Source organism: Leptodactylus fuscus, chromosome 6 (genome assembly GCF_031893055.1).
Source record: "Leptodactylus fuscus isolate aLepFus1 chromosome 6, aLepFus1.hap2, whole genome shotgun sequence".
NCBI classification, from domain to species: domain Eukaryota; kingdom Metazoa; phylum Chordata; class Amphibia; order Anura; family Leptodactylidae; genus Leptodactylus; species Leptodactylus fuscus.
Window position 1 is genome coordinate 133,859,062 of NC_134270.1, and position 15,354 is coordinate 133,874,415.

General features: G+C 43.4%; 1 protein-coding gene across 1 annotated transcript in view; it reads left to right on the forward strand.

The window, feature by feature from the left end:
- Positions 1–15,354, forward strand: part of BRCA1 (BRCA1 DNA repair associated) — a 104,919-nt gene that overhangs the window by 45,981 nt on the left and 43,584 nt on the right. Inside the window, exons 13-15 of the mRNA XM_075277288.1 lie at positions 812–917; positions 1,034–1,203; positions 12,507–12,805. Coding sequence (XP_075133389.1) covers positions 812–917; positions 1,034–1,203; positions 12,507–12,805 — 575 coding nt within the window. The remainder of the gene's footprint in view (positions 1–811; positions 918–1,033; positions 1,204–12,506; positions 12,806–15,354) is intronic.

Here is a 15,354-nt window from a genome sequence, read left to right on the forward strand (position 1 = left end):
TGGGCATGTAAAGTTCAACATGTCCAATCTTTCTTTCACCTTTGGGGCATCAGGCAACCAACCTCTCTGAAATTGCCATACAACCTCCACTGTTAACAGTATTTTATGGGTACCTTTAGGTCTTATTGTATGGGTACCTTTAGGTCTGTGATCTTATTGTATGGGTGCCTTTAAGTGTGAAACTTGGACTCAAGCAGTCGCGATCTAGATATACAAATCTATACCAGTCTTTTACTTCTAGGAAAGTGTTATGTTTTCCATTAAAATGCAAATCACTTTGAGTGATAACTTCTGTTCAGTGACATCAGCCTGCGTTGTGTAGTGTAGATATGCACGTGGTGTGTATATTAGTGTGCTAACATCTGTTCCCCAAAATATCAACTTTAGTTGATGATCTTGTTTTTGTGCCTTGCTGACTCTGTATACTGTGTAGTTTAGCAGTGATGAATTGGATTTAACGCGACTGTAATGGGTGAAGACATTAAGGTTTCCATATTGGAAATCTAATACGATCGTATGTACTAGAGCCGTCGTATCACAACCTTCTGTTCTCCCCAGCGCTAACAGGGAACCATATTTTATGTCATGTGAATGGTAGTAGTACCTGGTGATTTGAGGTGGATTCTCCAATGGTATAATGTATATAAGGCAGCATTCTCCATGTCTGACCCTTTCTTTTCTGACTAATAATCTGACTATGTTGATATGACACATACATTCGGGATGAACTAACTCATTGCAAATTCTAGTCATGAAACTTTTCTTCGTATGTGTTCCTTGTAAATCTGAGCAGAGAATATCCCTGTTGCAGACGCTTACAGATCACCTGACGCAATCCCAGAGACTGGGGACCAATCTGGACAAGATGGAGTATCGGGCCTGCAAAGCATTGAAAAACCAACTCCTAATGGGTGCAGGTAAAAAAAAACATCTTTTTAGCCAGATTTTTCCTGTTCTGCATGTTACTTTAGTGTTATAACTTTACGACTTTATTCTAATCTTGTGTTTTTGGTACGACTGGCATGTCTTTTAGGTCAAGGTCACCAACTCCGCCCCTTAGTCTTAAGGAAAGTTCAAGAAAAGAGACTCCAGACAAAATCCGTGCCGCTTTCAATGTGTTTAAAGAGCTGAAGGAATGTACCTTAACTGATGATGAATCCGTAGATAAGACAGGTGAAGACGGTCTCCATACTCAAGAACCAGGTCGCTACTTATATTTTTTATGTTCAGACTATGAACACCATTTGGAGCTGTGCTTTAACTATAATGTATTTTTGGCTAGAAACAACTTTTCAATTTTAAATAGCCCCCTCCCCCGCCCTTCACAGTCAGATCAACATGCCCCCATTACATTCCCCAGTCAGCTCTCCTCCATCTGCATATAGACACATACTGGCGTGCCTAAATGCATTTTCCCCCTTGGTTTTAGTTTTGTGTAATCTTTGCAGTTTGCATTCTGCCGGGTTTGTAGCAAGTTCACAGATTAAATTGATTTAGCCGTCCAATTAATCTGAAAGCATATCAGTGTGCGCGTCTATCTAAATAAGTGTGGAATTATTCTAAAGGAACAAGCTTTTATTTTGGCTTTTGGGACATCACATGTCCATTTGAAATGGATTGCCTGTTGTTTTTCATTTGCTTTGCTTTTCTGCATCAATGGCCGTATGCCTTGTAATAGCGCTGTTTAATTAAGTCCATTTCCATGCCATAGGAACGCCGCTGTTGGTCCAACGTCTGGATTTCTGTATCGGATTCAGAAATTATCATGAGTGGAACAGATTGATGATGTTAGCACACGTTATATACGCCATGTTAATAATTGACTATGTACGGCTTCTGAGGTTTTTTTTTATCCTATGGATATAATATATATATATATATAGAGAGAGAGAGAGAGAGAGAGAGAGAGAGAGAGAGAGAGAGAGAGAGAGAGAGAGAGAGAGAGAGAGAGAGAGAGAGAGAGAGAGAGAGAGAGAGAGAGAGAGAGAGAGAGAGAGAGAGAGAGAGAGAGAGAGAGAGAGAGAGAGAGAGAGAGAGAGAGAGAGAGAGAGAGAGAGAGAGAGAGAGATATAGAGAGAGAGAGATATAGATATAGATATAGATATATAGATAGATATGCTTGGCAAACTCAAGTAGGGTTTGTTTATTATCTTCAGGATTTTCGGAAAATCGGATGCCTAAGTAACCTGACCTGGGTAGCTATGTATCTGCATTTTACATCTGAGCAGGATGGGTACTAGTATCCACAGCCCTGTCTGCAGATCCTAAAACCTAGGGATCCGAGTGTATTGGCTACATTGACCGCCATTGTCTAGTTTGGCCAGACATAAGATGACAATCTCAGGCATGGTATTAAGGTTTTGTTGTGTGATTGGTAACTGATTCTGCAATTAAAGAGGTAGGGTTCGCTACCCGGACATGTTTGTTCTGGTTAAAGGGATTATGACACAAAAATTATTCATAGGGTAGAGGATAAATGGCTGATTGGTGGGGTTCTGAACGGTTCTGAATTTTTTTTCTTGATCCTGACAAAAAGGGGTGTTTTACTACCATCTAGAATGTAGAATTTAATGCTACTAAATTCAATAGGAATGCCAAAAAAAGCCAAAAGTACAGCACTCGGCTATCCTTGTCACTCCCATTCAAATTAATGGATTGGGGCTTCGTCTGCATTCACCCCTATGATCTCAATGGTAGTAAAACAACCCCGCTGTCAGGATAAGGGCACTAATCACATAATAATGTCCTATAGCAGTGATGGCGAACCTATGGCACGCGTGCCAGAGAGGGCACGCAGAGCCCCCTCTGCTGGCACGCGTGCTGTCGCCCTGATCGCTCACTAACGGCGAATCCGATGCAGGATTCCCCGTTAGTGAGCGATCGCTGCCTTCAGCTGGTTGTGCAAATGCGCATCCAGCTGAAAGCTGTCAGTGTAGCTCAGTGTAGGCCACGCGGCCTACACTGACTACAGAGTGTGACCTCTGAACAAGCGCGGGCGTGATGACATAAGTCATCAGTGCGCGCAGTGAACAGAAGAGAGAACACCCGGCAGCTCTTCAGGTAACTATATTGTGTTTGTTTGCACTGTCAGGGGAGGGGGGCAACGGTAGACATTTCATGTTGTGTAGGAGGGGGCTACTGTAGACTTTCATGCTGTGTGGGTAGGGGGCTACTGTGGACCATTTTATGCTGTATGGGAGGGGGCTACTGTGGACCTTTCATGTTGTGTGGGAGGGGGCTACTGTAGACTTTCATGCTGTGCGGGTAGGGGGCTACTGTGGACCATTTTATGCTGCTACTGTGGATCTTTCATGCTCTGTGGGAGGGGGCTACTGTGGACCAGTTCATGTTGTGTGGGAGGGGGCTACTCTGGACCATTTCATGCTGTGTGGGAGGGGGCTACTGTGGACCATTTCATGTTGTGTGGGAGGGGGCTACTGTGGACCATTTCATGTTGTGTAGGAGGGGGCTACTGTGGATCTTTCATGCTCTGTGGGAGGGGGCTACTGTGGACCATTTCATGTTGTGTGGGAGGGGGCTATTGTGGACCATTTCATGTTGTGTGGGAGGGGGCTACTGTGGACCAGTTCATGTTGTGTGGGAGGGGGCTACTGTGGACCAGTTCATGTTGTGTGGGAGGGGGCTACTGTGGACCAGTTCATGCTGTGTGGGAGGGGGCTACTGTGGACCAGTTCATGCTGTGTGGGAGGGGGCTACTGTGGACCAGTTCATGCTGTGTGGGAGGGGGCTACTGTGGAGTATACAGGTATAATCCTGTGTGGGGGCCACTGTGGGCCAGATTGTACTGTGTGGGGGGCCACTGAGGGGCAGATTGTACTGTGTGGGGGTCCCCTCACTATGTATATCACACAGTATTTGTTTTATAGCAGACGTGAAATTAGTACAGGGTGTAATAACATTGCACGGTAAACTATAAAACAGATCCTGTGCAATGTAAATAGTGAAAATTAATTGTTTAAAAGTACAGAATGCAGAGACCTTTACCTTTCAGTACAAGATCTGTAAAGCCCCAGTCACATGACTGTAATTTGTGGGTCCGCAATTGTGGACCCACAGAGTTTTAAGGTTAAATTGCCGTGTTGGCACTCCGTGATAATTTATTTGGTTTTGGGTTGCAGTTTAGGCACTCGGTCTCAAAAAGGTTCGCCATCACTGTCCTATAGTAACAGTAGACCATAAAAAAAAGTCCTATAAAACCCTATAGTAGTGGGTGGCTCAGATCCCATTATGAGCAATGTGATGAGAAAGGAAAAAACCTTTTAGCCCAAATTCCTAATACATTGAGAGAACTATGTCTAGTTAGGAAAACCAACAAAGGAACAATGTGCATTACTGATACTCCGGCTTTATTGTATAACAGATGTTGCAAAATGTAATTCCAGTTTATGAAGAAAAAGCAAATGAGGCTGAGATTGGGAGCGATATTATAATAAGAATGCCGTATATACTCGAGTATAAGCCGAGGCCCCTAATTTTACCACAAAAAACTGGGAAAACTTATTGACTCGAGCATAAGCCGGGGGGGGGGGGGGGGGGGGGAGAGAATTTCAAAAATTAAAATGGTCGGAGTCTTTGGGTGCAGTAGTTGTTGGGTGCTGGGGAAGGGGAGGGGGTGTTTTGGTTGTCTGTCTGGAATTCAGCCTGGCTGAATATAGGGGATCTGCAGTGCTCCTATTAACCCCTTCCTGACAGAACAGGAGCACTGCAGGTACCCTATATTCAGTAGACCGGGCACTGTCAGACACAGGGATACCTAATGTGTATAATGTGTTTCACAGTCATTCTCTACTTTTATATGTATTCTAGGGAAAGGAGGGATTTAGAACTTTTATTTATTTTATTTTTTTATTATATTTTTTTAAAGCTTCTCCCCCCCCCCCCCCCCCCACTACTTTATGGGAGATTCTATACGTTACTATTGCGACTGGTCATAGCTTGACTCGAGTACAAACAGAGGGGGGCTTTTTCAGCACAAAAACTGTGCTGAAAAACTCTGCTTATACTCGAGTATATACGGTATATAAAAAAAAGTCTTGAAATACTTCACGTAAAATAGCACGGTATAATTAGTTTTTTTGTTTTTTTTTTATAAAGGGGTTGTACAAGATTGGTAAAGCATTGATGCCTTTACCAATCTGTATTGTTTTATTTTATTTTAATAACAACAATAACAGAATGCGTGCAAGTGTCACAATGGATATATAAAATTGGGAAATAGAGACAGAATAATAGGGCAAATGAACGAAAGGGGAAATTCATATACGTCCACACAAATAGCAGTCTTTTGTTGTGCATATGGTGACATCTCCTACTCAGATATAGCAACTTATTATTAAGTTGGAGCCAATGTTCAAGAGCTGGTATGTCTGGGGATTCCACGCTATGATGGCAATCTTACCAGCACAAAAAAAGGGTAAAATGAAAGAACATTTTGTCATAGTGGTCACCTACAATATCATTTAGCATGACTCAGCTAAAAAGCCTACTGACATGATGCGGAGTTTATTGCCAAATTAGTATTTCTATTCCAAAAGGTAAAAAACAAAAAAAACTTTGCAAGTCTTCAGTAGGTGATACCTTTTTTAATGGCTAACTCATAATGATGACAGAATATGACGTTTCGAAGCTTTCCTCTGAGCTTCTTCTTCAGATATAACTAAAAAACACTCTGTAGAGGCTGCATATTTATAACTGGACACAGGGCTAGAATTACAGGAGGGAGGGGGGGGAAGAGGCTAGTTACTATATACTTATAACAACAAACAATCAATTGCCAGATCCCCCAGTTCTTATCTTAATGGCTGTCTTAATGATGTGTATAAAAAGACATAAACCCACGTGAGATGTTCATCCCATTGTCCAACGTCTGGAATAGGGTCATGGCCTTGTACTCATAAATCAGTCGCTGTTTCCTTGATTTAAAGTTCCCTTTTAAGATCAAGATTTTCATGTCATTGATGATGCTGTGGTGTTCCTGGCAAAAATGATTTGGCACGGGAAGATCAGTTCTCTGTTGTTTGATTGTATGGCGATGTGAATTAATTCTCATTCTGAGTTTCTGACCAGTCTCTCCAACATACAGATTTTCAGTGGAACATTTGGTGCAAATGATCAAATACACCACATTAGGTGTGTTACAGGTGAACGTACCTGGGATTTTATATTCCCTGTTAGAGTTTGGTATCTCTATCTTGTCAGTGGTCAGTATGTGGGGGCAGGTTTTGCACCTCTTCTGTCCACATGGGAATGTTCCTTTGTTAGTTGGAGGTGACAGAGAGCTGCTAATAATCATATTCCTGAGGTTTGGTGGCTGTCTGTAGCATAGGAGAGGGGGGTCAGAAAATATGGATTTTAGACGGTTGTCTTTTTGCAGTAGTGGATGTAATTTGCGTGTGATTCCTCTCAGCGTCTCCAGGTGGGGGTTGTATGTGACAACCAGGGGTACCCGAGTGTTCTCCTGTTTGGTATTGTATTTTAATAACTCCGATCTTGGTATCCTGGTGGCTCTGGTGATTTGGTTATCAACTGTTCTTGGATGGTAACCCTGCCTCAAGAATGTGTTTTTGAGGCCCCCAAGGTGTTCGTCCCTATCTGCAGGGTTTGAACATATGCGATGGTATCTGATGGCCTGGCTGTATACAATGGAGTTCTTTATGTGTTTAGGATGAAAACTATCCCATCTTAGGTACGTAGGGCGGTCAATTGGTTTCCGATAAAGCGATGTCTCAATTTTGTTGTCCTGTATCTTGATGACTGCATCCAGGAAGTTTATTTCGGAGAAGGAGTGATTGAGCGTCAGGTTGATGGTGGGATGGAACTGGTTGAACTGTTCATGGAAGGTTTTCAGCTGTTCCTCAGACCCGGTCCAAATGATTAGGATATCATCAATGAAGCGATAGTAGGCCCGAGGCCTAATGGTGCAGGTGGAGAGGAAGTCACTCTCCAGCTTGGCCATGAAGAGATTAGCGTACTGTGGCGCCATTTTGCTCCCCATTGCGGTGCCGGTCCGTTGTAAATAGATGCAGTCACCAAAGGAGAAGTAATTGTGAGTGAGGATGAATTTTGTCAGTTTCACCACCGATTCAGCGTTCATACCTCGCTTTTCCAGGAAAAACTGGCAGGCATTTATACCGTCCTGGTGTGGGATGTTGGAGTACAGGGATTCTACATCCATGGTGGCCAGGATGGTTCCATCTGGAAGGGGACCTATAGTGGATAGTTTGTTTAATAGGTCTGTAGTATCCTGTAGGTAGCTGGCTGTATCCTTCACTAGGGGTTTCAGAGTGCCCTCCACCCATCCAGAGATTTGTTCAGTGAGAGTCCCAACACATGAGATGATCGGTCTCCCTGGGTTCCCAGGTTTGTGCAGTTTTGGAAGCATATAAAAAGTCCCTGTCCTAGGGCTTGCCGGTATGAGGCTGCTTAGGCTTATTGCTCCATCAGATAGGCCGGAGATAACCTTTTTTAGTTTTTTGGAGTACTCCACTGTGGGGTCTGAATCCAACTTGGAGTAGTAGTGTGTGTCATTCAGCTGTCTGTGTGCCTCCTGTATGTAGTCTGATGTGTTCATCATGACTATAGCACCACCCTTGTCCGCTGGTTTAATGATGATGTCGTTATTATTTCTCAGAGATTTTATGGCCCTTCTTTCCTGGGCAGTGATGTTAGATGGCAGTGCTTTATTTGTATCCAGTATAGTGGATTTGACCATGTGTCTGAAACAGTCTATGTAATGATCCAAATCAAAATTTCGTCCAGTTGGAGGTGTCCAATCAGATGTCTCCTTTTTTGCTAAGATTGGAATCTCTGAAGGGGTAGGTTGAGTCTCCTCTGTGTCATCTGTGTCATGAAAATATTCTCTCAGGCGCAGTCTCCTGAAAAAATCCTCCATGTCGCTGCACAGTTCAATTTTATCCATGGTTTTAGAAGGACAAAATGAGAGTCCCCTGGAGAGTACCCCAAATTCTGCTTTGGTGGGTTCATAGGTGGAGAGATTGATAACACAGTTCTGTGTTTCCAAATCCACGTGTGAGTGGTCCCGGTTGTTGTTAGATATATATTTTGCTTTGTGTGTATTCTTGTAGAATCCTGCAGCAAGTCTCAGTCTGTGGAGTTTCTTTCGCTTATTGAGGATCAGAGATTTCTGCAGTTTCTCATAGTATTGTAGTAATGTTATCCTGGAGCTCTCCTCGATATTGTTCCATTTTGTTTTAATCTCCATTTGGATTTTACTCTTGATGCTGTAGAAGTGATGTATGAGGTGATTCCGCAGTCTCTCTGAAGTTCTATAACACAAGTTTTGTGCATAGTGAGTATTGTATGTAGATGCGATGGGGTTTGTGAGCCTGAGTCCTTTAGGAATTAATTTCTCTTTTCTGCAATTAGATAGGAAAAAGATATCGCTGTCCAGCTGTGCCCGTTTCTTCAGAAGTGTTTTCAGGTCCTTAAATTTCCGGATGGGTGGAGGGCACTCTGAAACCCCTAGTGAAGGATACAGCCAGCTACCTACAGGATACTACAGACCTATTAAACAAACTATCCACTATAGGTCCCCTTCCAGATGGAACCATCCTGGCCACCATGGATGTAGAATCCCTGTACTCCAACATCCCACACCAGGACGGTATAAATGCCTGCCAGTTTTTCCTGGAAAAGCGAGGTATGAACGCTGAATCGGTGGTGAAACTGACAAAATTCATCCTCACTCACAATTACTTCTCCTTTGGTGACTGCATCTATTTACAACGGACCGGCACCGCAATGGGGAGCAAAATGGCGCCACAGTACGCTAATCTCTTCATGGCCAAGCTGGAGAGTGACTTCCTCTCCACCTGCACCATTAGGCCTCGGGCCTACTATCGCTTCATTGATGATATCCTAATCATTTGGACCGGGTCTGAGGAACAGCTGAAAACCTTCCATGAACAGTTCAACCAGTTCCATCCCACCATCAACCTGACGCTCAATCACTCCTTCTCCGAAATAAACTTCCTGGATGCAGTCATCAAGATACAGGACAACAAAATTGAGACATCGCTTTATCGGAAACCAATTGACCGCCCTACGTACCTAAGATGGGATAGTTTTCATCCTAAACACATAAAGAACTCCATTGTATACAGCCAGGCCATCAGATACCATCGCATATGTTCAAACCCTGCAGATAGGGACGAACACCTTGGGGGCCTCAAAAACACATTCTTGAGGCAGGGTTACCATCCAAGAACAGTTGATAACCAAATCACCAGAGCCACCAGGATACCAAGATCGGAGTTATTAAAATACAATACCAAACAGGAGAACACTCGGGTGCCCCTGGTTGTCGCATACAACCCCCACCTGGAGACGCTGAGAGGAATCACACGCAAATTACATCCACTACTGCAAAAAGACAACCGTCTAAAATCCATATTTTCTGACCCCCCTCTCCTATGCTACAGACAGCCACCAAACCTCAGGAATATGATTATTAGCAGCTCTCTGTCACCTCCAACTAACAAAGGAACATTCCCATGTGGACAGAAGAGGTGCAAAACCTGCCCCCACATACTGACCACTGACAAGATAGAGATACCAAACTCTAACAGGGAATATAAAATCCCAGGTACGTTCACCTGTAACACACCTAATGTGGTGTATTTGATCATTTGCACCAAATGTTCCACTGAAAATCTGTATGTTGGAGAGACTGGTCAGAAACTCAGAATGAGAATTAATTCACATCGCCATACAATCAAACAACAGAGAACTGATCTTCCCGTGCCAAATCATTTTTGCCAGGAACACCACAGCATCATCAATGACATGAAAATCTTGATCTTAAAAGGGAACTTTAAATCAAGGAAACAGCGACTGATTTATGAGTACAAGGCCATGACCCTATTCCAGACGTTGGACAATGGGATGAACATCTCACGTGGGTTTATGTCTTTTTATACACATCATTAAGACAGCCATTAAGATAAGAACTGGGGGATCTGGCAATTGATTGTTTGTTGTTATAAGTATATAGTAACTAGCCTCTTCCCCCCCCTCCCTCCTGTAATTCTAGCCCTGTGTCCAGTTATAAATATGCAGCCTCTACAGAGTGTTTTTTAGTTATATCTGAAGAAGAAGCTCAGAGGAAAGCTTCGAAACGTCATATTCTGTCATCATTATGAGTTAGCCATTAAAAAAGGTATCACCTACTGAAGACTTGCAAAGTTTTTTTTGTTTTTTATATTTTATAACCACTGGCTAACACGGTACCAAAACAAACATTTTCCTTATTCCAAAAGGAACAGATTCCCAGCTATGGACAGCGCATATTTTTTACCCAGAATCCCTAGTGGAGCAGATAGCAGCTATCTTGTAAGTCTCCGTACGCCTATGTAGGCACACTCTCCCTAATTTGTATGATTATCCCCTGACCTTGGTCTATAGCAGACCTGGGCAAAGTCCGGCCCCCAAGCCATATCCGGCCCTCTGACTGATTCAGTCCGGCCCGCACAGCTTTGACTAGGGAGGCGTGTTTGGGGGGGGGGTGAGAGACGCGTGTCTAGGGGGGCGTGTCTTAGTGCCGGCAGAAGATGGAGACGTGGAGTGTCATAAGGTACTGAGAGATGTAAGGTGAGATGCAGGGTGGAGAGTGTGTGTGTCTATATGTGTCTGTCTGTATGTGTGTGTGTGTCAGTGTGTGTGTCTCAGTAACCTAGGGGCAGAGATGGAAGGGGAATGTTATACTGGGCAGAGATGGCAGATGGAAGGGGGGACATGAAACTGAGGGAGAAATGGAGGGGGACGACGACATGAAACTGGGGGTAGATGAAGAGGGCACTTAGACTGGGGGGACATTAAACCGTGGAGGAAGCTGTAGGGGGACCTGTCTGCCTCTAGTTGTCCCCAGTTTAATGTCACCCTCCAGCTACCCCTACGGTTTAATGTCTGCTTCCCGATTTTAATGTCCCCCTCTAGTTGCCCCCAGTTGCATGTCCCGCTCCAGCTGTCAATTTATTGCCCCCTCCAACTACCCCCAGCTGCTCCAGTTTCATGTCCCCTCTAGTTTCCACTAGTTTATACTGGGGCACCAGGAGAGAGACTTAATACTGTGGGGCAGTTGGAAGGGAACATTACAATGTGGGGGCATATAATGTACGGGTGACTGTAGGAGGATTATACTTTGTGGGGGCACATGGAAAGATGATTGGGAATGGGCGGAGTCAACGTAGAAGTGGGTGGAGCTAAATTTGCCATGGCGCGGCCCTCTAGCATAGTTTCAATTTCTTACGCGGCCCCATGGGAAAATTAATTGCCCACCCCTGGTCTATAGTCTCTCACTCTGCCAAATCAGTATCCCTGCGCTATGCTGTGGAGGTCCAAAAGACCGAAACATCGCTGTCCATAGCTGGGAATCTGTTCCTTTTGGAGTAGAAATACTAATTTGGCAATAAACTCTGCATCATGTCAGTAGGCTTATTAACTGAGTCATGCATGATGTTAAGGAGGCTGTCCCTAGAGGGCGGCATACAGAGGCACTGTATTCCTAATTACATCCTGGAGAATAGATTTGCATATTTTTTACTCAGTTTGCTTGGTGCACAAGATATATTTATAGAAATATGCGACTTATACAAAAGTAAGATTTTAGAACAAAATAAAAGCCATAGATGACCCGTAGAGGTCATGTGTAGTCGGCCCTTAATGGTTATAGAAAGTAATGGAATGACTCAAATGTATTTATATAGATATCTAGGCTTTCATGGATTTTTATATCTCTGAACAATACCGATGCTGTACCCCTAGCTCTTGGCTGAAGGTTTTTTCTGTTTTTCTACTGTAAGCATTTTTTGCTTTTAGCGGTTATTACATCTTTGTTTCTGCTGAAGGAGTCTTATATTTTCCTTGCTAGACGTCTGCATAGTTGTTTTTCCCTTTAACCTTCTGGGAGAAAGCTGCTTTTTGTGAGATGCTTGGAGGGGAGCTATTCATAGAAGAGTGAATCTCAGGGTATTGTGGGTGGTGGTATGAGGGAAACTTATAGCGGTACTTTTTATTGATGACATGCAGAAGATGTACTTTGATAGACCTACCTCCATCAGTAAAAGTGGATTTAGAAACCTTAAGGTAGGTTCACACGACCATCATTACAGTCCATTGCTCTCATCTGTCAAAGGGTGACAGCAACACAGACCAAGCTCCTTCTGTTTGCATTCACTTTAATGTTAGAAAAGCGTGATGGCACATAAATGGAATCTTTTCCTCCATTTGTAAAGTATTCAAGCACGGCAGAAGATTCCTTAAGCCATATATTTTTTGCCCTTTAAGTCCATTGCTCTCATCCTTTGACGGATGAGAGCAGTGGACTGTAATGACGATCCTGTGAGCCTAGCCTTAACCTACACTACAATGGGATGTGTAGGAAATGTGCATAGCAAAATGTAGATCTAGTACAGTTATAGATAGTAGTAGTATATTATTTAACATATGTATACTTTTATTAAATCTAGATAATTGTACACCAACTACAACTAACCTGAAACATTCAGAATCTCCAAAACGAAGTCTGAGAAGTAAATCTCAAGCTGTAAATGGCCATAACACATTGAGAAGAGGAAGCGCTAGACAATCCTCGGAGCTGAAAGAGATTTTGCATCCACCCGCGCACTCAAGCAATACTCGAAGAAGCTTGTCGCCTACATTTAAATCACCTTTAAGAAGTCAAGTAGCTCCTTCCATCAAGAGTCCAGTAGTTTCTAGTAAAAGGAACTATTCTTTTGTGTCATCCGGCTTGAGTCAAAGTGAAGTGGTAAGTTCTTTCATTCGCTGTAACATCAGCGTTTCTTCTAGTACATCTAAAACAAACAAACAAGAAAGCAACTTCTTTCAAAAAGTTCTAGACATAAAAATACAAGTATACTAAGTGTAGCGTTCCTTCTAACCTGGGACTTGCACACTTAGGAACATCTGTGTATTATAAGGACACAGAAAAACTATTCAGATGTACCAAGGGACCAAGGTAATTCATGGAATGGGTGGATTGTGGTTTTAGGACCTTATGGGCCTATTTGTGAATGGAACGTTGGTGCGTTTTGTTTGATTGGCACTCCATTCATTTCTATGGGACTGTCCGGACTATAATCTTCGGTATCGACCGGTAGTGAATGGAGCACTGAACCCTCCCTCTATCACTTCTGTTCTGGTGGACTTCAGTCATTTATGTGTTAAAGGGTGTTTGTCACCTGCGTCATTCACTGGACATCATCTTCAGAGACATACTGTACATGCGCTTGCCCCACCTGAATGATGCCCCAATGGAGTATTAAAGCTATAGATCAAGACCAGAGGGGAGAATTGGGAGGGCTTACTGAACAAACCTTAGGATTTTTCTTGACTTGAGCCATGCCTAGCGGACACTTGCCAAGACCGAATAAAACTTCTCCATTACGATATCACTATAAACAGTAGTACAAGTGCAGTTTGGTAGAGTAAAATGTTCTGATAAGACTGTGTTCACATTTGAGTCAGATTCTCTGTTCAGGGACTCTGTTCTCTAAAGTTGCTGGATGGAAAACGTTTTCAGCCATTGCTTCATTTTAAAAAAAACACAACTCTGTGTGTGTTCGCTATTTCAGTGGTCTTTTGTTTTAGTCCTACAATGGATCAGAACAAAAGACTTCATAGCTGGATATTCTTGTCAATAACCTTTATGCAATACTATTCCCCTGCACTAGGTGGTGTAGTCACAGTAAGATCGGCTTTTTATCATGGGTGCTGAGGGGCAGATGGTGGTTAAATGATCACAGACCTTGGCAGATTAGGAGATCCAACTGTCCCGCTACCTAAAATAAACCACTGTGCCACTTTATCCGCTATATCTATATGGTCACAGCGCTGGTATATATTGACTAGTCATGGAGAATTCAAGCATACTTATATTTATATGTAAATGCAGAGCAGACCCTTGGATGTTATACCTACTATTAAGTGTAATTCATCTTCCATATCACTCAAGTTTGTCAAATTTATGATCAAAGCCACCAACCATTATGTTACCAGTAATTAATTCCGTCTCCCATCGAAGTCTGATCCCCCTGCACTGACTGCTGGAGCAGAGCGCAGCTAAATGGTGAGAATTGAGGCAATTAATCAGAGTGGGACGGCTAATGATGTTGGCAGACTTGTGTGGGATGTCATTAGGCTTGGCACCAAACCTTTCCTCCATGAGTGTATAATTCTGGATAGAACATGACAACACAACCTTCAGGAACTTAATTAAAACTATTACAGCAATTCTGCAATATCAGACGCCATGTCAGGGTTGGTAACATGATGGATATAATAACACGGAAATGAGTGCATTATGCTGGTTAAACAGAGCACTCCATCACTGCCATCGTCTTACAAGTCATCTCGGGATTTATTCCACTACCTATGAAAAAAAACAAATGTAGATGCTCAAAAATACTCTGAGATGGTTTTAACTATTGTTTAGAATGGTTTATGACACTGGGTGTGTAACTGCAGGGTACTATACAGAGCAGTAGCCTTATAATTAGAGATGAGCGAACACTAAAATGTTCGAGGTTCGAAATTCGATTCGAACAGCCGCTCACTGTTCGAGTGTTCGAATGGGTTTCGAACCCCATTATAGTCTATGGGAACATAAACTCGTTAAGGGGGAAACCCAAATTCGTGTCTGGAGGGTCACCAAGTCCACTATGACACCCCAGGAAATGATACCAACACCCTGGAATGACACTGGGACAGCAGGGGAAGCATGTCTGGGGGCATAAAAGTCACTTTATTTCATGGAAATCCCTGTCAGTTTGCGATTTTCGCAAGCTAACTTTTCCCCATAGAAATGCATTGGCCAGTGCTGATTGGCCAGAGTACGGAACTCGACCAATCAGCGCTGGCTCTGCTGGAGGAGGCGGAGTCTAAGATAGCTCCACACCAGTCTCCATTCAGGTCCGACCTTAGACTCCGCCTCCTCCGGCAGAGCCAGCGCTGATTGGCCGAAGGCTGGCCAATGCATTCCTATGCGAATGCAGACTTAGCAGTGCTGAGTCAGTTTTGCTCAACTACACATCTGATGCACACTCGGCACTGCTACATCAGATGTAGCAATCTGATGTAGCAGAGCCGAGGGTGCACTAGAACCCCTGTGCAAACTCAGTTCACGCTAATAGAATGCATTGGCCAGCGCTGATTGGCCAATGCATTCTATTAGCCCGATGAAGTAGAGCTGAATGTGTGTGCTAAGCACACACATTCAGCACTGCTTCATCAAGCCAATACAATGCATTAGCCAGTGCTGATTGGCCAGAGTACGGAATTCGGCCAATCAGCGCTGGC